The following is a 25,663-nucleotide window of genomic DNA, read 5'->3' as shown; positions in this document are numbered from 1 at the left end:
GCTAGTTTCTCCTCCAGTTATCTTTTCTTCATTTTCACTTTCTTCTGTAAGCCTTGTGAGTCATAGTTAACAAAACAAAACAAAACTACTAATTTGAGGCCATTAAGTCATTGTATGGCATTTAGCATTCTTTTCATAGTGCTACCAACCATACTCACCTACAAAGTTTGGTATTCTGTTTATTAGGCAGGTAAGGGTGGTCACTGTTTGAGACCTTCAGAGGTACTATAATTTTCTTTTGATAATGATAGGTCATAGCAAAATGTATTTATTTTAGATTTACCCTAATAATGATAAAAACCAATCCAAATCGTTGTTTTAAATGCTAAAGGTTTATTTTGTTTGCTTAAGAGTTGTTTGAAGTGTTAAGTAGCTTGTGGTAAGGTAAAAGTTAAGCTGGCCGGCTGTCAGTACCTTTACAAAGATGACCTCTACTGAAAATGAAGGTTAAGTATCTGGTGAAGGAGAGCAAAAATTTAGTTTTATTAAAACAGGAGAAGAAAAAAGAAAAAAAAACAACTAAGCCCTGAAATAGTAGAGACATGTGTTGCAAACTTTCTCTAGTCTTCTGTACCTAGAGAAGGGTGAACTAGGTTTTTTGTACACCAATCTCAACTTTTTTCTAAGCTGAAAGAGTTGGAGGCATATCAATTAGGTCATTCGCATCATAACAAATAATATTTATTTTAATGGTGCTTTGTATAAAGCATTTTCATATATTATTTCCCAACATGTATTGAATAGTTAGTATATTCAAAATAGTGTTATTGCTTTGGAAGAAAAATCCAATATGATTATTCAGGGTTTCTCTTTGAAGTAGTAAAAGGAAAGATTACATAGCATAACATTTAAAGGTTCCCAGAAAGAAGTATCAAGTTTCCTTTGAGTATTTCTTTATATCTTTTTGATTTTATGGGGAGAAAGAGAGAGACAGAGACAGAGAGAGAGACAGACAGACAGACAGAGAGGACTTTTTAAAAGCACCTAGTATAGGCAAGTCCATTATGGTTGATGGTAGGGATGCAGAGATGGAGAAGACATCTAAGACAGGATCTCTTTATCCCGTTGCTCAAGAGCTTAGTACAGGACATAAGATGGAGCACAGCTAATTACAATATGGATTAGAATGTGATCAACTCAAGAGGTCCACCCTGAAGAAATCACTAATTTTTTGAAGTTAAACTATGTTTGAAAGGTATAAACCGAGGAAAATGAGAAATCAGAGGAGGGGGGTGTGGGGGGGGGTTAAGAGATTGTGTGCAGCTGAGAAGGATTAAGAGAATCTTCATGGAAGAGGTTGTACCTGGGATCCAAATTTTACTTACTATCTCTGTGACCTTGGGCAGGTCACTTTACCTAGGGCTTAAACTTTTTCCACTCAGGACCCCTTTTTGAGTTTTGGCTTTTGTTGGTGTTGTGTGGCCTGAGGGCATGCACAGTGCAAAGAGCAAATGTTTTTGTGTTCAGAAGTGAAACTGCCTGATGCAACAAGGGCGATGCTGCCAGAAACACCTCGAAATCATTACGCATGTGATTTTTAATTAATTTTTGGTTGTTGTGGTTCAGAAACCTTGCAGTTTAAGAAGCACTGCTCTAGGGGGCAGCTAGGTGTCTCGTGGATAGAGCACCGGCCCTGAAGTTAGGAAGACCTGAGTTCAAATCCGACCTCAGATGAAACACTTGACACTTACTAGCTGTGTGACCCTGGGCAAGTCACTTAACCTCAATTGCCTTAAAAAAAAGGCAGAGAAAAAGAAGCACTGATCTAGGCCTCAGTATCCTTGTTTGTAAAATAAGAATGGAATAGGTCAGAGGCTGGCAAAGTATAACCCGTGGGCCAGACTGACCCACCACTTGTTTTTGTGCAGCAACAGAACTAAGAATGGGTTTTACATTTTAAAATACAATAAAACTTTAAGTTAATATAAATTTAAAATTTTATTTATTTAAAAATATAGAAAAACCATTCTCATGCATGGCTATACAAAAATAGGCAATAGGTCGATTTGGGTCTGGCATAGTTTGCAAACCCATGGAATAGATGGTCTATAAGGTCCTTACCATTCTAAATCTATGAGCCTTTGAGAGTGGGGGACATCTTAAGCAAAAGCTAAAGAGGAAGGAAAGGGCAGAGTGAGTTTGGAAGCATGGTGAGTAAGTAGTCTGGTTGTCTCCATGAGTGTAAGAGGAGATGGGGAAAGCACGTTAGAGTCTGAACTTGAAAACTTAATTATATTAGGTAATGGCCATAAATTTCACACTTGTTTAACTTTTAGGAATGCTGAAATGTATATGTATCATACTATTGGTATTATCTTACAATACTTATATAACAGTATATAATACTGATGGTAGATAGCATTGTAGATTTTGCTTTTGAAAATTAATTGTAGGGAGCAGTTAGGTGGCACAGTGGCCCTGAAATTAGGAGGACTTGAGTTCAAATTCTGTCTCAGACACTTGACACTTAACTAGCTGTGTGACCCTGGGCAAGTCACTTAACCCCATTGCCTAGCAAAACAAAACAAAATGAAAATTAATCGTATTATTTTTTTTTTCATTTTCAGGGCAGGTCAGAGTCTTCCGAGCTCTGTATACATTTGAACCCAGAACTGTAAGTATTCAATTTCTCTTTAGTTATAACATAAAACTAAGTTTCTTATTTATGTTAACTCCAAATCGTTTGTCTTACTTTTGATTAGAAGGAATAATTTTCTATGATGAATATTTAATCGTTTCCCATGTAAAGTGGGTGATCTATTTTCCATTGCCTCCATGTATTGTCCCTTCACCCCTTAACCTCCTGGACGTGGTTTCAGTCTGCTCCACTATTCTTAAGGCCAGGTGGCACAATGAATAGAGCACTGGACTTGGAGTTAGGAAGGTAGACCAATGCCTACTTCGAGCCTCAGAAACCTCCTAGCTGTATGAGCTTGGGCAAGTTATTTAACCTCTTTCTGCCTCCATTTCTTCAACCTTAAAATGAGGGTGATAGCACCTACCTTCTAGGGTTGTTGGTGAGGATCAATGAGGTAATATTTAAAAAGCACTTAAGACCATACCTATTACATAGTAGGGGCTTAATAACTATTTGATTCTTCCCTTCTTTTCTTTCTTCCTTCCTCCTTTCCTTCTAGCCTTCCTTCAACCTGCATTTTCAGAGGTGGCCAGTGTCTACTTAAAATGTCACATGTTTAGTGGCTTTTTTTTTTCAGTTTTCTTCCTCTTTGACCTTTGCATTATTTACACCAGCAGTTTCCAAACCTATTTGGCCTACCAGCCCCTTAAAAAAAAATTACTCAGTGACCCCCTGGAAATCTGCTTTCTTTAACTCTTTTTAATTGCATTATTTAAAAATAATTTTTTAAAATGATGCATCTTAAATTTAATAATTTATTGTAAATTTGTGGGGTTTTTCTTGCATTGAAATTTTGATGATTCAGTACCGTGTCATGTAACTGTATAGTGTCGTATTGTAAACAATTCATTACATGCATATGCTGGACTTCCTGACTAGTGGGACATGATAACCTGCCAACACTTGCTTGTTAAGAACTGTTGACGGATTTGACCATTCATGGGTTATAACTTGCATTTTTTGAGTTTATTTGGAAAGCACTGTAATCATTATGACTTTAACTATTATACCACAGATGGAACATGTATGAACAATTTTTCAAAATTTTCTTATCTTCTTTCCTTATGCTGCCACTTATTTTTATTCAATACCCCCCAATTGCACTGGAGGCTACTATTCTCCCCACCCCATTGTTCCAGCACCCAGGCCAGTATGGCCCACTTTGGGAACCTCTGATTTACATTATTCACTGTCTTCTTGGAATTTTCTCCTCCTTTGTCTTTTTAGATGCTCTGCTAACCTGAGTCTCCTTCTGCCTCTCTGGCCTGCTCTATCTCTTGTCCCAGAATCACCGAACTTTAGAGCCTGAAGGAAACAGACCTCATGAAGACCATTTTCTTTGTTTTGCAGATAAAGGAAACTAAGACTTAGAAGGGGAAAGTGCCTTTCCCAAGGTCCCAGAACTAGCCAGAGTCTGGATTGTGACTCAGACTTGAGTCTTCTCCTTTCCTGACTTATCTCACTCCTCCAGGTCTACAAGCTTAACTTCTACTCTCAGCATTCCATACTTTCTCTTTTACAGATTTTATCCATTTTAGCAACTTTATTTTCACTTCTGTGTCACAAAAATAGCTCACTGTCCAATATATATGTCTCTACCTGTCTATTAATCTGTTTATCTATTCATTCGTCATCTGTCTACCTATCTATTGATATATTTATCCATTTATCTCTATCATTCTCTTTATTCATTTATCTGTTTATCTCTACATATCCATTGATCTATTCATTTATTAGTTTATCTGTCATTTATCTCTATATATCTATTGATTTATTGTTCATGTATGTCTTTACCTATCTCTGGATCTGTTTATCTGTTCATCTCTTTGTCTATTTATTCATCCGTCTCTATGTCTTTAGAAGAAATCTGACTGCTGTCTCTCTGTCTTTGTTCGTCTTGACCTCTAAAGCTTTATTTCTGAGTACCACTTGGATATCCTGCCTTCCAGTCAAGCTACACACATTTTAGAAATATCCGTCTTCCTACAAAGAAAGTTAACTTTTTCAACCTTTTGTATCTGAGAATGGTATGATATAGTGGAAAGGATGCTGGGCTTGGAATCAAAAGTTCTGGTTTCAAATTCTGCCACACATACTTACCAGTCTTATGGCCATATACATGTGACACATCCTCTCTTGTTTCCTCATCTAGAATCAAAAGCATAGATTTCTAACTAGAATGAGTCTATGTTCTACTCTTCTCACTTTACAAATGAAGACACTGAGTTCAGGGCAAGTTAAATAACTTGCCCAAGGTCATATAGTAAATGGCAAAGATGGGATTTGAGCCTCGGTCTTCTACCTCCAAATCCAGCTCTCTTTTCTCTTCACCGAGCTACCTCTGTGAAATAAGAACACTAATACCTCTCTCATGTGGTTGATCAGATCAGATGAGATACTGTACATAGATCACTTTGTAAACCATAAGATGTCATCTAAATATCTCTTACTATCATTAGTATTACTGAGAAGCATCACAGATAGTCTTGAAGTCAAGAAGATCTGGATTCAAATCCTGGCTCATTTTTTTTTGACCCTGGACAAATCATTTAACTTCTCACTTCCTCCAGGCAACTCATTAACTTTATAAATTGCCTAGCTGATGCTGAGTTGCTTTGGTGGAGGAGGGAGTTTTTGCATCTGAATTTTGGTCTATCAGTGAAATCACAGATCTAGTCTGTCATTATTAAAAATCTATTAGTATGTTTTGCCATTTCCAGAACTATTGGTATTGTGGTGGTGGTTGTGATTCAATAACAGTATTTCTGAAAGTGATTTGACTAATTATGTAGGTTTGAAACCTGAAAGTTCTTTCTGATTCCACTCTTACTAGATCGCCAGTATCTAATTGGTTATCAAGGTAGCATGGCATTGTGGAAAGAGTAGTGACTCTGAAACCAAAGGTCCTGGGTTCAAATCTCTGGTGCTTCCTACTTATGTGACCCTGGGCAGGCTACTTAATCTCCTTGGCTTCAGTTTTGTCATCTGTAAAATGAGGGGGTTGGATTAAATGGCTTCTAAGGTCCCTTTCAACCCTTGATCTATGACTCATTGCATTTGGTTCTTTTGGTCACCATTTCCTGTCTTTGGTTTTAAAGAGTGGAGTACAGGACAGACCCAGTAAGGTACAACCTGGTTGTTCCTTCTCACTCGCTAACAGCTTCTTTTACAAACCTGGTGAAACTGGATAAACCAGAGTAGGGAAACTAGGGCAGACAAGAAAGACGTATTTCTGGTCTGTGCAGTGTACTCTATTGATTTCTTTAGAAGAAAGCCGTCTGCTACCTCATCCTGATCCAGTCCTGTTTACCAAAGCCTTTACAGGATGAGGAGATGGAGGGAGTTAATATTGGCTTGAAGCCCTACCCACAATTGCCTGCTTTTTACTCTTCACACTTCCACATGTACATCTAAACCTCTTTTGGACGTCCAAGATTAAACCCTCTGGGACTTGCTCAGTGGGTGTTCCTCCTTCTGTAACTGTGTGTTGCCTCATACTGCTACTCTCTGAGTGTACATGTGATGACTCACCTATTAGATACTGGTCTGTCCTAGTCGTTTATGTCAGAGGTTAGTTGGGGAAAGTTCAAGTTTTCCTTTAAGAGGAGAATTCAGTTAAGATAATTAGTAGAGAATTAGGAAAATAGTTCATCTTTCCTTCCAAGGGTGGGCGTGTGTGTATGTGTGTGTATCTGTGTATGTGCCTCTGTGTGTGTGTGTGTGTGTGTGTGTGTGTGTGTGTGTGTATCTGTGTCTGTGTCTGTGTGTGTCTGCCCTCCATCTGAAGACCACAGTAGATTGCACCGTATCCTAATTCCAGAGTCTCCCCTTATTCTAGCTCTGAGATTCTATCCTCTGGCAGAACTGATTGGTAAATATGTAATTGAATTAGAGAAAGGGACTTTGAAGCTATGAAATCCTTTTAGCTTGAGTTCGCTGCTAGTCCCTATGAGTTATTTATATTAATGATTGACTCATTTTCATGTACATGTCAGCTTGTTGTATGGTGGTTTAAAACAATGTCAGTCTCCTCACTTTATGGGCACACCTTGAATAGATATGAGTCCCCTGCTGCTGCTAGTGCCTTCCCCTCTCAAGGATACCTTGTGGCTACTTTGTATGTATCTCACAGGCATATCTCAGAGGTATTGCAGGTTTGCTCCTAGACCACAGTAAAGCAAATATCACAATAAAGCCGGTCACATGAATTTTTTGGTTTCCCAGTACAAATAAAAGTTATATTTATACTATATTACAGTCTATTAAGTGTGCTATAATATTACATTTAAAAACTTTACATACTATAACTAAAAAATATTTATTACTAAAAAATGCTAACCATCATCTGAGTCTTCAGTGCATAGTAATCTTTATGCTGGTGGTTTTGTCTCGATGTTGATGGCTGCTGACTGATCAGGGTGGTGGTTGCTGAACGTTGGGGTGGCTGTGGCACTTTCTTAAAATCAGACAACAATGAAGTTTGCTGCTCTTCTTTTCAGAAAGTTTTCTCTGTAGCATGCAATGCTCTTTGATAGCATTTTACCCACAGAATTTCTTTCAAAATTGGAGTCAGTCCTCTCAAACCCTGTTGCTGTTTTATCAACTAAGTTTATGTAATATTCTTTATTACTGTCTCAGGGAATAGGGAGTCTTGAGGAGAGGAAAAGAGAAGGGGGGACAGCTTGTTGGTGGAGCAGTCAGAGCACAAACACTTACCAATTAAGTTTGAAGTCTTATGTGGATGTAGTTCATGGTGCCCCAGAATGACAATGGTAACATCAAAGATCACTGATCACAGATCACCATAATAGATATAATAATGAAAAAGTTTGAAATATTGCAAGAATTAACACAGTATGGGAGGTGGCTATGTGGCACAGTGGATAGAGCACTGGCCCTGGAGTTAGGAGGACCTGAGTTCAAATCCAGCCTTAGACAACATAACACTCACTAGCTGTGTGACTCTAGACAAACCCTATGCCTTACCAAAAAGAATTACCACAGTATGAGCACATGCTGTTGGAAAAATGGCGCTGATAGATTTACTCAACACAGGATTACCACAAATCTTCAATCTGAAAAAAACAACAACTATATCTGTGAAGCACAATAAAATGAGGTATGCCTGTATATGTTGTCTCCTCCATGAGCATATAAGCTCCTTGGGAGCTGGGATTGTTGTCTCTTTTTCTTTGAATTCTAGTGTTTGTTATGGTGCAGAGCATGTAGTAAATAAGAAATGTTTCTTGATTGACTGCATACGTGTTCATCCACATACAACTCCATTAATGTCCTAGGCTTATGCTTCATTGTGATATGGAAATGACCTGGAATCCTCAAAGACCATAAACTGGCAATAGAATCTGGCAGGTCTTATCCAGCTGGGAAGGATAGAAGTATGAAATATGATATGGACTTTGTCCTTCCAGGATCAGCCTTGCTGTTAATCATCAGAAGGCTGGCTACCAGATCATTTTTTTTTTAGATTGTTTAAACCACAGCACCTCATGAACAACATCTAAAATATGGATTGAGTCAATCAGTAAACATTTATTTAGAAACTATTATGTGCTAAGTACTGAACTGAGTATTGGATATATAAGGGCAAAAGGAGGTCATGATATGATGGAGACATTATGAAAATAACTAGGTACAAACAAGCTTTGTATAGAATAAATTGGAGATAATCAGCAGAGGGAAGTTACTAGCATTAAAAGAAATCAGGATAGATTTCTAGTAGATGGAATTTTAACAGGGAGGGACTTGGAGGAAGCCAGCAAACACATGAGGTTGGGAAGAATTCCAGGCATGGAGTACGAGTGGGAGCAGCAATGAAAATGTTTTGTGAGAAGACCCTCTAGGAAGCCAGAGTCACTGGATCACAGAATATGGGAAGAGCCTGAGAGAAGGTATGAGAAATCTAGAAAGGTAGAATGCAACCACCTTGTGAAAGACTTCGAATACCAAAAAGAAGATTTAATGTTTTGTCCTGGAGATGATAGGGAGCCACTGGAGTTTATTGAAGAGAGGGGTGGCATGGTCACTTCTCTGCTTTAGAAAGATTGATTTGACAGCTGCCATGGAAAGAGTGTTGATTTCAAGTCAAAGGGAGATGAATCTGAATCCTGACTTTGCCACTATCACCTGTGTTAGCTTGGGCCAATCACTTTTAATCTTTTTTGAACTTTAGTTTCCTCTTCTGTAGAATGAAGAGTTTGGACTAAATGACCTCAGAGAATCATAGGATCATCATAGATTTAATTTAAAGCAAAGGTGGTATAGTCGAATCCCCTGATTTTTAACAGATGGGGTAATTGGAGCCTATAGAGTTAGGGTGACTTGGCCTAGCTCACATGAGTACAAAGCTTAGTCCTTTTCAGCTTTATGATTTTGTGATTTGGAGGTAGACAGCAAATATAGAAAATGAAAGAAAAGCTAGCTGCTTATCTGATAAATACTTTCATTGAAAAAGTTTAAGGAAGAGTTTGAAGAGTTGAGCACTAGATTAGAAATTGGATCATTATATATTTGGGCTTATTATCCACTGGGTACCAAATTTTCATTGTCTATAACAGACTCTTAGAGATCTGAATATTGAAAGACCTTTTAAGGCACTTTTAATTCTCTGAAAGAAAATCCCAAATGAAAAGAATCTTTAAAATTCTTTGGAATAATTGTCTCTTTCTGTCCCTCCAAGATCCATGAACCTGTGATTTACACATTAGGGTTTGTACCTGTGTTACACTTGAGTTTTTCATAGTTCATCACTTTTCTCTGGTGGCTTCCCTTCCACTATAGGACACAGTTCTTCCCTTAAAACTTGATTAAATGGTATAGTAAAAATTTTCTTATCACAGGGTCTAGCATATAATATGCACTTAATTATAATAATAGCTATCTCTTTGATCTTAATAAATTTTGACTGATTGTTGTTTGTCACTTCATTCTCAAAGAGGACCATGACTTCAGGAAGGTGATGCCATGACTTGCAAATAAATTGGATTTAAGTGAGGGAAGGCTGTGCAAAGTCACCAACCTTACTTTCTCCTCTGGAGCCATCTGGGTCCAGTGACAAGATATAAATCAGGATGACTGGAGATGGCCCCGGACTAACTGACTGATTGACTGGCTGACTATATGTCAAAAGGATCGTGAAGGGGCAGCTAGGTGGTGCAATGGATAGAGCACCGGCCCTGAAGTCAGGAGGACCTGAGTTCAAATCCAGACTCAGACCAAACACTTGACACTTACTAGCTGTGTGACCCTGGGCAAGTCACTTAACCCCAATTGCCTAAAAACAAAACAAAAAACCAAAAGGATCGTGAAGATGGGAAAGAAGAAGATAATTAGTCGTATCTTAGTTGAGTTAAGAATTTGCCCCAGGTACAGTTCCTCACGCTCTGTGGTCGGGTGCAAGATTCTTGCCCTGTTTGAGATCTCTGTATCCTTTCACCTGGTGGGGATGGATAGTGGATGGATAGTGATTGACACATAAACAGTAAATTTGAGATAAACTTCTTCTCTGTAACTGAAAGGCGAATTCTACCAATATCTTGTCAGGTTGTGGGCCATCTTGAGCCCCTAGTAGAATTAAAAAAAAAAAGTCGTGATAACCTGTTACTGGAATGAATATTTGAATTGTGGAATATTCAGAATTGTGTTAGCCCATAGCTAGAAAAAATATATATATATATGTGTGTGTGTGTATGTGTGTATGTATACATACACACATACACACACACACACATATATAATGTATATTTTCATAAGGTCTCCTGTTAGAATGTAACATCTTTGAGGATAGGGACTGTTTCTCTTTTATCTTTGTATTCCCAGTACTTAGCATAATGTCTGGCACATAGTACGTACTTATATGCCTATTGATTGATTCATTGAGGGATATTTGAAATGTTTGATTTTAGAGCTTTCTTATTAGTAAAATATAGGACAACATAGCTTTGTGTATTTTACCATATGGATGCTTAAGTTTCTTTCCTTTAAAACGAAAGCACTATGAACTAACCATATCAATCAGTGAAGCAACTAAAATATTTTTTGAGTGCCTTCTGTCTGCAAGATACAAGCATGGCAAGACGATACGCAGAAAGTCTTATCACATAGTGAGGGAGACAAGACAACTTGCTTTTTGTTTTCTGTATTGTTACTTAAGCACATGAAGATGAAATAACAGTGAACAAAATGTTACAAGTATCAACATGCATATTTTCATTTGATAACCAAATGAGTGGTGTGTGGATAATAAGTACTATTAATTTAGAGGAGGGAGAGGATTACTCAGAGCTGGAGGGATATTTAAAGGCTTTCTGAAAGAGTTGAGACTTAAGCTCAGCCTTGAAGATTGGTCAGAATTAGGATGCTTCAAGAGGGGAAGATATTATAGTCTGGGTAAATAAAAGAATGAGGAAATTGATTCCCTTCAGTAGGGTGTTTTTTTTTTGTACTTTCATCTCTGATATCTAAAGAAAAAATGTCATTAACATTATGCCCTTTTGTTCCACATTTCTTATATTAGAAAACCCTTGCCTGAATTCATCCCCTTTCTCATCCCATCCCCAATACTGATGCTTTTAAAAATATGGATGTCATAGCCCAGCAACACTCTCTGGCTAGTAACTCATTTGTTACTAAAAATATAGTTAAGCAAAACAAATGTGTATTTTGAAAAATTGATGAGGGTTGGACTAGGCATCCTAGAAGGTCCCACCTAGCTTTGAATCTATGATCCTGTACCTAACAGCATATCCTATGTTCCATACCTATAGTCCACCATTGCTCTGCCAATTGGAGGGAGGTATTTTTCATCCTGACTCCTGGTCAGTGCATTGATCTAATTCACTTGTCTTTTAGTGTTTTCTTCTGTTATTAGCGTCATTAGACTTTTTCTGTATCAATTCATACAAATCTTCCCAGATATTTGTGAATTCTTTCTATTTGTCTTATCTCTTGATACAATAGTATCCTATTATGTCCATATGTTATGATTTATTCAGTCATTCTGCAATTACTGTAGAGTGAGGAAGTTGAGCTACATGTATCAAATTCATTTCAACCCAAAATCTATGACTCTCTTCATATCTCCAGCAAAGCACATAACGAGTGCTTGATAAATGCTTGTTGACTGACTTAAGATCAATACCTACTTTATTTTCAGTTTATTGCTACCACCAAGAGTGTTACCATAAATATCCTCACATATATGGGAGGGGGGGGACTTTCCTTCTTTTTTTTTTTAACTTCCTTGGGAGTAAATATTAGTTTATATTCTTGTATGCTGTCTCACTTTGTAGAGAGATGTACTTCTGGGGTTATTCTAATCCATGGAGGTTACTTGCTGAAAGCTGACTGAAAAACTAAAACTTACAGTGTGCCTAAGTCTTTCCTACAATTCACTTTTTTTATATGTTCTTACCCTTTCTTTCCCCCCGATGATTCATCATGAATAGAGGAAAAGAGGAATGTGGAGAATCAAAGAACAAAACTGAATTAGAGACAATTTTGCCTTAATATGGTATTTTTCTCCATTTTGACCCACAAATTTGAAGTCAGAAATTTTAAAATAAATTATTGAAAAATATTCTCTAAACACATTGGGAGGGTTTTGTTAATGGAAAATGCAAACTTTATACCTCAAAGCTATTTTGATTTTTAAACTAATGAAATAATCTAAATTATTGCTTGTGTTAATGACAATTTGAAACATCTAGTTTGCTCATGGCCTGTAAGAGATCATTTTCTTAATTTGTCCAGGGAATAAACATCATTGAAAAGAAATTTTTGTGTTTTGGGAAGGCAGTTGGGGTTAAGCGACTTGCCCAGGGTCACACAGCTAGTAAATTTAAGGTGTCTTGTCTGAGACCGGATTTGAACTCAGGTCCTCCTGACTCCAGGGCCAGTACTCTATTCACTGTGCCACCTAGATGCCCCTGAAAAGAAATTTTGTACATAACAAAATTGTATTTTGGGAGCTGTTTCATTAAAGGTAGGAATAAGTTACCCAACGGATTTACCTGGAATATGGAATGATGTAAAAAAAAATTTTTCAGCTAAAATGGATAGCATCATGGCTGCCCAAGAGGAATTTGACACATTTTAAAAAAAGAAACAAAATACCATGATAACCTATTCAATGACATTTTCTGAATTAGGCACTTTTCCTCACCAGTGAGAGATGATATTGATAACATTAGGGTTTTCAATGATGTAACTATTTTCAAATTTTTTTATATGTATTTCAAATTTATTATATTTTTATCATGAAAAATAAGCAGGCTTTGTTATATAACATTTATAATGCTTTTACAAATTTTTTTATTGTAATTTTGTATATATAGTTGTGAAATTATATATGTGTATGAAGTATGTATGTGAAACATATATATGTATATATCTGTGAAATTATAAAACATCTTTGTTCCAAAGAGTGTGGTGTCATTCCTGTTGGATCTCAAACCCCAGAAGACATTTTTTGTTGCCCTGGGGAGCCCTTCTTCCTTTTGCCAACTAGTCTCCCAGTGTTAGTTAGCTGACTTCCACTCAGTGTTTTTTCAGCCAGTGTTTCCTTACTTGACCTAGATGGCTTTGAAGTTAGCACAGAACCCTCCTGGTTTTCTGAAGTTCCTTTTATTGTTAGTAATTGTGGAGAAATATATTGGTTCTTAAAATGATAAACAAGAAGATAGTTATAAAAATATAGAACATCAACTTCAATAGCTTTTTTCACAAAGACTATAGATACCGTTCAAGGATGTAATAACGATTAGGTGTGACTCTGATTTTTCTCATATTTGAACAATTGTAAATAAATATTTGTGTCTGTTTTATTATTTGTCACTCGGTATATCCAGTGATTTTTGTGTTTAAGCTTACAGGATTAGAGGGGTGTGTGTGTGGGTGTGTGTAAAATATGAAAGAGAGGAGCGACAGCTTGTGTGAACAGAAGTTTCTCTAGTTTATTAACTACATAATATTTAATAACCTGGTGGCTCAGAGCTAATTGTTAATGAGAAAGATGTTGTAATTGTGGTAGTTTAAAGGGAATTATACAAACATACTCATGGGTTACTTTAGAATTTATGATTATGGGAATGAGTATAGTATTGATTCAAGTAGCAGGGTGGGGGGTGACCATCCCCCTCTGGGCTATACATGAAGGCTACAAATAAGAGCTCAGAAAGGACTGGATAGACCTGGTCTCACATGTATGTGGAGCTAGGCCTTGATTTTTCTTACTTCCTCTTGTTCACTGGCCTGTTCTTTTAATTCTTGTCCCCCGGGGTTCTCATGTGCAAAGTTTCTTAAGGCTAGATTCTGGATGAAGCTTCTAGATGTCCCGCATAGGTAGATTGGATATCTAATAGGACATCGGAGATTCTTAAACCAGTTACCTAGACTTATCTTAGATTGAAAGATACCATACTGAGTAAGGAGCATCCTTTCTTATATGGCTCCCATAGATCCCTACCCTGGGCATTCACCCTATTCCAACTCCATGCCCTGTAGTAGCTCTGGACTCTTGACCCAGTCATTTCTGTTTTGGGGTTTGCCTGAAGCAAATTCACTATATGGATATAAAATATATTTATTATGTTCTGATGTTGATATTCCTATATTTTGTGTCCTTAATTCATACCTAGATCTAGATCTAATTTTCTTATTGACCAAGTACTTTGGTAGCCAGTGCTATCACTTTGAAACCTTTCCTCCTTATTTCTTCAAAGGCCATCAGCAGATACCCTTTTTTTTTGCTTGTTTCAAGCATAAGAGTCTCTTTTGGACTTCCTAGGAAGTTCTTGTTTCCAGTTTGAAGGATAGTATTGGTAACATAATAATACAATCTTATAGTCAGAAGGAACCTTAACAACATTTCCAAAGTGCTTTATAGTTTTTTAAGCTCTTTTATCAGAGCAACCCTTTGAGTTAGGTTTATACACATATATGTATGTATTTGTTGTTACGTTTTTTTTACAGATGGAGAAAGTAAGGCTCAGAGAGAGGTTAAGTGACTTGCCCATGACCAGTGTTGAAAATGGGATTTTAATTTAGGTCTTCTGACTCTTAAGTCCAGATCTTTCCACTACACCTAAGAATTCATTCTAGCTCAATTCTTGTCAGATAGATGGATTTTTCTTTATCATATCTAACTCTTGTTTGTTGCGTTTAGTATTCCATAAATGTCATTGTTAATGACAGGTCTTTTCTGTGCACCTTCATATAAATAACCTTATTCCCTAGTGGCTAGGTGTTTTTTTGTGGAAATTAGGCCCTCAGTTGCTTTTTTTTTTAATACCTGCATATTATTTCTTCATCTTATATGCTTTATCATGGTTATTATTATTCAGTTCTTTCAGTCATGTCTGACTCTTCATTACCCATTTGGGGTTTTCCTGGCAAAGATACTGGAGTAGTTTGCCATTTCCTTTTCCAGCTCATTTTACAAATGAGGAAACTGAGGCAAATAGTCAAGTGACTCACTCACCCAGGGTCACACAGTTAGTAAGTGTCTGAGGTCAGATTTGAACTTGAGAAGATAAATCTTCCTGACTCCACGCCTGGCACTCTACCCAATATGCCACATAACTATCCTGTGTTCTACGTTAAAATGCCATTAATATTGTACCCCATTGCTCTGCTGTTCTTATATCCCCCTATGTAATTTCTCAATTAGACTCTAAGCCCCTCAAGGACAGGGACTGTGTTCTGTCTTCTTTTGTATTCCTAGTGCTTAGCACAGTGCCTGGCTCATAAGTGCTTAGTAAATGTGTGTTGACTGACATATATCTGAAGGCCCTGGCCTACATTCTTGCCATCTAGTCTCCTTTAAAAATATTTTATTGATGCTTTTTAAAAACAATGCTGTCATTTCTAACTAAACTCCTCCATTCTCTTCTTCCCTGTAGAACCTTCTTTTGCTATAAAGAAGTACAATTAAGCAAAACAAACTGACACAATAAAAAATGAGAGCATTGGACAAAGTGACCTCTAAGACCCTTCCAATTTTAAATGTATGATCCTGCATTCCTAACTCTGTATCTCTGACAAATCATCCAGCTTCATTCAACGAACATTAAATGACTACCCAGTAGTGTGTACTGTCTTGGCTCTTTCTCTAAGCAAAGATAACTGTGCTGTCAATGAGCCCAGTAAATAGTCATTCTGGTTCAGGTTACCAGCTTTGTCCATTTTCCCAGGTTATTCCTGATGACTCATTCTTCAGGTACATTACCCTCCTCCTTCCCATTGTCTGTCAGAATTCATTCATTTGGCAAATGAGGACCTTTTTAAAAAATTATAAACTTAACCTTTAATATAAAGAATCATATACAGATGCAAAATGAGGAGTAAAATCTTATCTAAATTCCCTAGCATTTAACAAGGGAGAACAGAATGAATTAACAGATAAGCAAAGAAAATGTTTTTGTTTTGTGTCCCCTCATTTTGTCTGAAGTTCTTTTGCTTCTGACTTTAATAAAGTTAAGAAATTAATAATTAATGTTATCTATCTGCAGTTATACTGTAGAAAAAAATCTTTCATCAGGTAATTATATGGAAAATTCACCCTAACAAGCACAGATCATCAGGTTGAGAAGGAGTCTAGTTGATGTGAGACTGAGACCTTTAGCAAACTTGTCTTTTAAGACTTAGAAATTAGGCCAAACTGTGAGAGGAGTGGAGAGGTGAGATGGATGCAGCTTCCTGTGGCTTAAAAGTCATTATAAGTGTGTGGTCAGAAGTATAGAAAATTGGTGATCTACTCCTGTTCCCCAAATAAGGGGATATGGGAAAATCTAATTGTATCATGGAACCCATTTAGGGCCCTGGGAAACTCATCATGAAAAAAAATTTTTTTGAGGAAATATTTCTTATTTTTCTTATGTTGTTTGACTTCTATTCTTCTCCCTCTAAAGAAAAAAAAAGATATTAAAAAAACTCCCAGAAAACATGACACAAATGAAGACTCTTATGTCTAAGATTCTTCCAAGCTCCAACACATTAATAACACACATACATACACATGCCTTAATGTCTTTGGGACATTGTGTGTGTGTGTGTGTGTGTGTGTGTGTGTGTGTGTGTAGTATTTTAAGATCTGCATTGTGCTTTCCTCATAAAATCCCTAAGAAGTAGGTAGTATAAATAATATCCCTCTCTGTTTTATAAATTAGGACAATGAGGACTTAAGAGAACCTAGCCCAAAATTAATTAGCAGAGACAGAATTTCATCTTGGCCTTTTTGACTCTACTGTACCACATTACTTTGCACAGGTTATAGTATGTGGCAGAGCCAGGATTCAGAGATTCTGTGACTCTAGGCTGTGTTCTTTTCCATAATTCTACAAGATCTATGAATCTAAAATTTATTTGGGCAACTAAGTAGTGCAGTTGATAGAGCACAGGGCTTGGAATCAGAAAGACTTGTCTTCCTGAGTTCAAATCTGATCCAAGACACTTACTAGCTATGTTACCCTGGGCAAGTCATTTAACCCTATTTGCCTCAGTTTCCTCATCTGGAAAATGAGCCAGAGAAAGAAATGGCAAACTACTCCAGTATCTTTGTCAGGGAAACTCCAAATGGGGTCACAAAGAGTTGGACACAACTGAAACACCTGAACAACAAAATGTATTTGGAACAGTTCCTTCATAACTCACATTTATATAGTGATTTAAAGTTTGTAGTGTACTTTACACATGCTAACTCATTTGATTTTTAACAAACAACCCTGTGAGTTAGGTGCTATTATTTCCATTTTACAGATGAGGAAACTGAGCCTGGGAGTGGTTAAGTGACTTGCCCAGGGTCATGTAACTAGTAAGTACGTGAGACAGGGTTCAAACTCAGCTCTTCCTGATGCTATCTACCATGCCACCTCAATGCCTGGTTTGCTAGTCCCCTCCACTGTCCTTGCCACCCAGATGGAGGTGCTCTGGTTTATCGATGTCTTTCCTAAAATATGGTCTTCAAAACTATGAAACCATTTCAGGTTCAAGTAAAGTAGGACTATCTCTTCTATTTGTTATTAACACCATATTTTTTTTCCAAGGAAACAGTCTGAACTTAATGTCCTAGAAAGCTACCATTTTGGAGGTCTTTTATAGATTCTTTTAAATTTTCATTAGAAAAAAAAATACAAGGAAAATGACCATTCTGCTGCCTTATGTACAGACTGATAGTGACAGACAAAAGTTTGGATCATTTCTTTAGGGAAAAAATGTAATGCTAATAAGAAATGGAAGAATATTTTTGTAGTTTTGAGTGACGTATTTTAGTAAGACATTCAGACATTTGAAGACCTACCATACAAAGAAAGGGATTAAATTTGTGTTGCTTTGTTTCAGAAGCCATAAGCAGGAACAGTAAATAGAAGTCCCAGAGGAAAAGCTTTTAGCTCCAACAATTAGGGCTGTCCAAAGTTGGAATGGGTTACTTTGGTGAGGGTAATGCGTTCCCAAGGTCACACAGCGAGTGTCTGATATGGATTTCAACTCAGGTTTTCCTGACTCTGGGTCCACCACTCTATGCACTGCACCACCTAGCTTCCTCTAACAAGGGACTGTCAGCCATAAATGAGAGCAGTTTCTCCATCACATCCAGCCCTGTTGAGTTGGTTAATACATGTAGAGCACAGTGTATCTTATACTCTCTCACAAAAGGACCATTGATTCGATGTTGCTGCTTTTGGTTACTGTGACTTAGAGTAAGTGCTTGATAACTTCTGAATTATAAGTTTTTGTTAATGGGGTAGTTTTGTACAATTATTAATTGCAGAGCAGCATCCAGTCTGCTTTGGTAGAAGGTGGTTCCTTACTTTGGAATTCCCTGCACCACTGAATTCACAGGACTAGATCAAAATGGTTGGATTCTGAGTAGATTTTTTTTTCCTCACCAGATCCTCTCCTGTCAGTTTAGGTAGCATGCCAGCTGGGGAGCTGAGTCTGCAAAAGCAGAAACAAATTTTAAAAATATAAATTTTTAAAAAATGAATGAGTAATTGTTGGGAACTTTATTTGTGGGATAGAGTGAATTTCTGTAAAAAAAAGTTTCCTTAAATTAACATTTAAATATTTTATTTTGCTTTCTATAAATTCTGTATTTAATTTGTGTCATTTTAAATATAAATGACTTCTGCGGAAGACTACAAAAGGAACTAAACTTGTTTTAATTGTGATGAGACAATATTTGTAAGGTGTTTTGCAAACCTTAAAGTGCTACATAATGCTATTTATTGTTAATAATAACAAATAGGTACTTGAAATCCATCAGGATGCATGACCCAGCTTCTTTTATCTGTATCTACCATTCATCTTCCATAATATGACTTCTCTGATAATTTTTCCATGTATGGAAAACCACATTTTAGGGATTCTGAATTATTTATTCTTAACTAAGTCATAGATAATTTGTGGAATGAAATGGAATCAAACTTTTACCTCTCTCTTTTTTTTAAGCCTGATGAATTGTACTTTGAAGAAGGTGATATTATCTACATTTCTGACATGGTAAGCATAAATAAGTTGCTGCTAGATGTAAAGATTTTTATATGTAATATAACCATAAAATAGTACCTGTCCATAGAAGGACTAAAGGAAACCAGAAATACATAAATTAAATTGGACATTTGGTCTAAAATTAATATATTTTTGCCTTTTATCTTTTTTTTCTTTTGTGAAAAAACTATATTTGCCACAGGTAGGTATTTATGTTGCTAATCTAATGGTTTAGGGAGAAAAAAGGTAGTTAAGATGTAAGAGAGCTTGATAAATATGGATAGCTAGGTCTATATTTCATAGAGCACATAGATTTTTATAGGGCAAATAAGTTGGAAACAAATGTGCATATTGGTTTAATATCTAATATTACAAATTATTAGTAATTATAACAGTTAACATAATTAGTCATAACATTAATCTTTAATATCACATATTTGATTTGAAATTGATTTAATATAATTTAATTGTTTCTCCCACCTGCCACCCCAGAGTGATACCAACTGGTGGAAAGGGACCTCAAAAGGCAGGACTGGACTCATTCCAAGCAACTATGGTAAATTTTGTGACTTTTACTTCAGTTCACTGAATAATTATTTCAACCTCTTTTTTAATTACTTAGATTTATGGGCCCCCTTCCTGGCTGTGATAACTGAGGAATTAGTAGGGTAGATACCATCTAGAATATTCTTTACTCCATGTGGTCCCCTTCCATTATGGAAGATGTGATTATCAAATAATTTCACCCTGAAGTGGTCCAAACGGGCTTGTGCCATGAGCAAAAGTCTTGAAATGGAATAGGGAACAGAGTATCTCATGGCCATCTCTGCCATCTTTCCATGCGGAGGCCTGAATCTTCCTGTTGCCAAGTCAATTTGTTTCTTAGTTTGTGTGTCCTGAAATCCGTGGAAGGAAAGCCTAATCTTACAGTGCTTTTCACCAAGTGACATTCTATAACTACCTCAAGAAGCAATGCGGGGCAGTGGCAAGAGGACCAGGTTTGGACTGAAGTAGACCTGGGCTCTAGATCTGACTCAAGCACTCCCTGTGACTGTAGACAAGGCATCTTCTTTCTTGGAGCCTCAGTTTTGTCATCTGTCATAGAGGATGATACCTCAAGGACCTACCTACCTAGCAGAGTTGTTGTGAGGGTCAGATGAAATAAGGTACGTAAAATATCAAAGTGCCACTTCTTTGTCATTACTGCCATGACCTCCTGGGTGATGGAGAGTTAGGGAATCAGACACATGGTTCCCACCCTCAAGTGATATAAAAGAAAAGTACCTATAAATTAAAGTGGAAAAACTTTTACAAGAAGCTATATATAGCTACCTAGAGCTGAGCAGATTTGCATATAGGTACTGAATAATCAAGGCCCAGGAGACAATGGAAAGGAGGTGGGGGGTGGGGGGCAGGGGAAGGTTTGTAGGAGTTATTGGCATAACTGGAACAAAGGTATGACCAGTTTGGGGGGGGTTCCATAAAGGAGATTAGGTGTGAATCATTTCTACATTTCTCCCTACTGGCCAGTGCTTCCTGGTTAAGAAATGAATTGTTTGGGGCCAATAGAAACACCACCTACCGTAACTCCCCATTCCCCACAAATTGTGAGTCTCCAGGTAGTTTTTGCATGGTAGTTAAGCCCAGCCCCAATGTTAGATCACCTGCAGCTGAAAGAGCGTTCTTTGGACTGGCTTCCTGAGGGCAGTGAACAGATTTTCCTCTGAGAGATGAAACTGCTGTTCTCAGAGATAAAGAGAAGGGGCATCTATTTTTTCCCATGCTAATTCTTACCGTGGCTTTTATTAGCCATTGTTATTTCTATTAAGAAAGAAGATTCCTCTGTTTAGTGAAAACAACTCATTAGTGGGGAAATATGTACTTCTATTCAGGCACCTTGAGAATAATCATACTAATGGAATTTAGCGGTGGAGTTTAGAGATCATTAAGTTCAACTTCCTCATTTTACAGATGAGGAAACTGAATCTCAGAAAGTTTAAGTTATTTGTCAAAGAGGTAGCAAGAGCTAGGACTTGAAACTAAATTTGCCCCTCAAATTCAATGTTCTTTCTACAGATGTTTAAAATGCATTACAGGCATTGGATGTTTATATAACTTCTTTCTTTATTGTTAGAAGAAGCTTGAAATAGCAGATTTGTGGTATATCTCCTTTTTTTCTCCTTCTAATTAGTGGGTATATAATTACCTTTTCACTTGGGTTGTTTTCATTAAACATAAAGATTAGCTTGCCTTTAGGGAAAGAAAGCATCTGAGAGATGTTTTGTTTTCTTCCTTTTGGCTAAGTAAATAAAATGGGAACGAAAACCATAGGAATGATGACAGTGACTTTTTAGATAGAGGATAGTCTCCGTGAAACAGGCCACACACTGTATTGAACAGGCTTGGCATCTTGTGCCAGTTGGCATTGTCATTTGATTTTGGGTTTGCCTTTTTTTTTCCTTTTCCCTTTAGTGGCTGAACAAGCAGAGTCCATAGATAATCCGCTTCATGAAGCTGCCAAGAGAGGTGGGTGTGACTTGGCTAGTTTGAGGGGGCTTGCTAGAGTGCTAATTTGCATAAATTTCTTAAATTGGTGTAATGTAGAGGTACTCACTTCAGTCTTATGGCCGACAGTGAACTTAGAGTTATTAATAAGCTAATATTTTTTAGGCTGCTCGTACTGTCTACCAAAGGCATTATTCTGAATGTTTAGAATTTATTATTTTGGATTAGTACTGGCAGGCCTGTAACTTTGAGTGGTCAGTTAGTACTCCTTCAATAAGAGCTGATAATGGCACAGGTCCGGAATTTGATGTTTTCTCTTGGCCTCTACTTTTGTTTTTATGTAACTACACTCCATGGGAAAGGATTGTTTATTTAGGAGGCAGGAACTTAATAGAGCCTTTGTAACAATACAGTTAAAATTAGTGACTTTAGTTGACAAAATGTACCAAAGGGGGCAGCTAGATGGCACAGTTGATATAGAGCCAGGCCTGGAGTCAGGAAAACTCATCTTCCTGAGTTCAGATCTGGCTGAACACACTTACTAGCTGTGTGACCCTGGGCAAGTCATTTAACCCTATTTGCCTCATTTTCCTCATCTGCAAAATGAACTAGAGAAGGAAATGGCAAACGTTTTCAGTATCTTTGTCAAGAAAACCTCAAATAGGGGCAACTAGGTGGCAGAGTGGATAGAGCACTGGCCCTGGAGTCAGAAGGACCTGAGTTCGAATCCAGGCTCAGACACTTGACACTAACTCTGTGACTCTGGGCAAGTCACTTAACCCCAATTGCCTAAAAAAAAATAAAACAAACGCAAATGGGGTCACAAAAAAGTCAGAAATGACTGGAAAAAAAACCAACACAACCCATAGTGATAGGATTATTAGAGAGGTGATGATTTGGACCTTGTAGATTAATCCATTCCAAACTGAAATTCTATGTAAAAAAGGTGTTGATTTAAAAACAAAACCAAACTTCTTCTTTACTTGCACTTTACCATCATTGCAGGCAACTTGAGCTGGTTGAGAGAATGCTTGGATAACAGAGTTGGCGTCAATGGCTTAGACAAAGCTGGAAGCACTGCTCTGTACTGGGCTTGTCATGGTGGTCACAAAGGTATGATGCGTTGTTGCTAGTATGTTTCCATGCTATGGAAGATGTACTTAGAGTTGTGGGGGGTTTTTTTTCAATTTTTTTCTGTTAAGACTAATCTCAAAGCACTTTAATGACGTGGGTTTTCTTTAATTGTCAAAATGTTAAATGCTATTCTTGACATCTCATTTTATTTTATATGGTTTATTTTTGCCTTTTAAAATGTGTTACTCTTTTATATCTTTCAGATGTAGTGGAAGTGTTATTTACCCAACCAAATATTGAACTAAATCAGCAGGTGAGGAAACCATACCATAACTCTTCCTTTAAACTTATCTCTTTTTAGTAACCTGCGTATGTGCTTTTTAAGTCTAATTGTGTTATAGAGTTGGAATTTTTCTTTCTTGTATGTTGAAGAGATTGCTTTTTCTTCTTACTTCCATAGAATAAGTTGGGGGACACAGCTTTGCATGCTGCCTCCTGGAAGGGTTATGCCGACATTGTAGAGATGCTTCTGGCGAAAGGTAAACCTAAAAATTGATTTCAGCACTCACTCTATTCTTTTTCTTAATGAAAAAACAAAACAAAACAATGAAACAAACTTTAATAAACATAACCAAAATGAGCATTTCCATATACATAGTAGTACAAAAAAAGAGTATTGTATATGAAACTGTGAATCTCAATTAAATGCAGCTTTTTTTTTTCTTTTAGAGTCTATAGTAAATTCAGTGTTATTTTCAAAGCTGTCTTGCTTGTCTGAGATTCTGTCTGGCCTTTTCTTCTGTAGCACTCACTAACCAGGGGGAAAAAAGTTAATATTTAACCCAAGGGTGGGGAACCTGCAACCTCGAGGCCACACGTGGCCCTGTAGGTCTTTGGATACAGCCTTTTGACTGAGTCCAAGTTTTACAGAACAAATCTTTTTATTAAGGATTTATTAAGGATTCGTTTAACCTGTTTAGTTGGTGTCTGAATCCAATACCACACACATTTATTAAGTACCTATTAGATACCTTTCTAAGGTAAGGCAGTAGAGTATAGTGGGTGGAGGACTGAACCCAGAGTCAAGAATACCTGGATCTCAAAAGCTGACTAGCTGTGTGACCTTGGGTGAGTTATTTAACCTCCATAAACCCCATCAATAAAATGAGGGGCTGGATTTGATGACCTCTAAGTTCCCTTCCAGCTCACAATCTTTATCCTAGAATAGGGGTGGAGACCTGTGGCCTCAAAGCCACGTGTGTCCTTCTAGATCCTTGGGTGAGGCCTTTTGCCAGTCCAAGTTTTATAGAACAAATCTCTTTTTTTTTTTTAAGCACACAGCTAGTACGTGTCAACTGTTTGGTCTGAGGCTGGATTTGAACTCGGGTCCTCCTGAGTTCAGGTTTAGTGCTGCTACCTAGCTGTGCCACCTAGCTGCCCCTAGAACAAATCTTAAACGGATTTGTTCTGTAAAACTTGAACTCAGTCAAAAGGCTGCACCCAAAGCTAGGTGGCACAGTGAATAGAGCACCAGCCCTGAAGTCAGGAGGACCTGAGTTCAAGACCAAACACTTGACACTTACTAGCTGTGTGACCCTGGGCAAGTCACTTAGCCTCAATTGCCTTTAAAAGGGGGGGGCAGCTAGGTGGAGCAGTGGATAGAGCACCGGCCCTGGATTCAGAAGGACCTGAGTTCAAATCCAGCCCCAGACCAAGCACTTGACACTTACTAGCTGTGTGACCCTGGGCAGGTCACTTAACCCCAATTGCCTAAAAAGGAAAAACAAAACAAAACAAAAAAAGGGGACTTTGGCAGTTAGGTGGCGCAGTGGATAGAGCACCAGCCCTGGGTTCAGGAGGACCTGAGTTCAAATTTGACCTCAGACACAAAACACTTACTAGTTTTGTGACCTTGGGCAAGTCACTTAACCCCATTGCCTAGCCAAAAAAAAAAAAAAAGCCTGCACCCAAAGACCTAGAAGGCCATATGTGGCATTGTTCAAGGTGCTAGTATATGAAGACCCTCTCCCCTCCTCCCCAAATTGTATCTGCCTTCAAGGAACTTTTGTTCTACCTAGGAGAGAGGGATAAAGCATATAAACAGATGTCTTTGCACAATTATCTAAACAGGGTGAGAGTATTAACACCTAGGGGTGTCAGGAAAACTTCCTTATAGGTGGTAGAACATATGCTGAGCCTTAAAAGAAGCCAAAGATTTAAGGAAGAGGTCGGGGGAGGGGCAAAATTCACTGGGACACAGAGGCAGGAGCTGGTAGGGTGGCTTTGGGGAACAGTAAATAGACTAGACTGGAAGGATGATAGTGTCCTAAACAGAATAGGGAAGTGAAGAGGGAGGAATAGCGTTTGGGGGAAGATAATGAGTTCCATTTTGGGCATATAGAATCTGTATTACTCAGCATCCTACAAGAAATCTGATATAAAGCAGAAGTGAATAAAAGAATAGAAGGAAACAACTTAAATTCAGCTGTAGATAAATTGGAACTGCCCAGGAGAAAAAAACGAAGCCCAAGAGATTTTTATTTCCTATTTCTCTAAATTGTACTGTTTTGTCTGGCTCAAGACTTTTTCTAAATTTTTATTTTTTTAGCCTTTAAATGTTAATTTTTTGCATATTTTTTTTTAAAGAAGAGTTGAAGCATGTATTGCATAAATTATTTTAGACAACAGAACAATGTGGAACAGCAGATCATATGTGGATTTAGTTGTGCAACCAGTTCATTTAATCTGAAAGAGACCCTGCAGATATAAAATGTCACTCTATCAAATCCATTCCCCATCTCCTTGACCTTTCCCTTTAAATGAACATCTTTAGAAGCAAGAGGGTAAAAGGTACCTTTTAGTTAATTGTAACACAGTCATTATAGTCTCAAAGTTTACAACTAATTAGTAGCTAAGTGGCACAGTGGATAGAATTCTTGGCTT

The 25,663-nt window shown here is 37.4% G+C and overlaps 1 protein-coding gene across 1 annotated transcript in view; it reads left to right on the top strand.

The window, feature by feature from the left end:
- Positions 1 to 25,663, top strand: part of OSTF1 (osteoclast stimulating factor 1) — a 68,036-nt gene that overhangs the window by 35,963 nt on the left and 6,410 nt on the right. Inside the window, exons 2-8 of the mRNA XM_021008510.2 lie at positions 2,568 to 2,614; positions 19,103 to 19,153; positions 19,634 to 19,697; positions 21,614 to 21,667; positions 22,652 to 22,759; positions 22,984 to 23,033; positions 23,181 to 23,259. Coding sequence (XP_020864169.1) covers positions 2,568 to 2,614; positions 19,103 to 19,153; positions 19,634 to 19,697; positions 21,614 to 21,667; positions 22,652 to 22,759; positions 22,984 to 23,033; positions 23,181 to 23,259 — 453 coding nt within the window. The remainder of the gene's footprint in view (positions 1 to 2,567; positions 2,615 to 19,102; positions 19,154 to 19,633; positions 19,698 to 21,613; positions 21,668 to 22,651; positions 22,760 to 22,983; positions 23,034 to 23,180; positions 23,260 to 25,663) is intronic.

This window comes from Phascolarctos cinereus, unplaced genomic scaffold, assembly GCF_003287225.1.
Source record: "Phascolarctos cinereus isolate Bilbo 61053 unplaced genomic scaffold, phaCin_HiC Scaffold_4;HRSCAF=312, whole genome shotgun sequence".
In the NCBI taxonomy this organism is placed as follows: domain Eukaryota; kingdom Metazoa; phylum Chordata; class Mammalia; order Diprotodontia; family Phascolarctidae; genus Phascolarctos; species Phascolarctos cinereus.
Note: the sequence above shows the minus strand (reverse complement) of the source record. Positions and strands in the feature narration are given on the sequence as shown.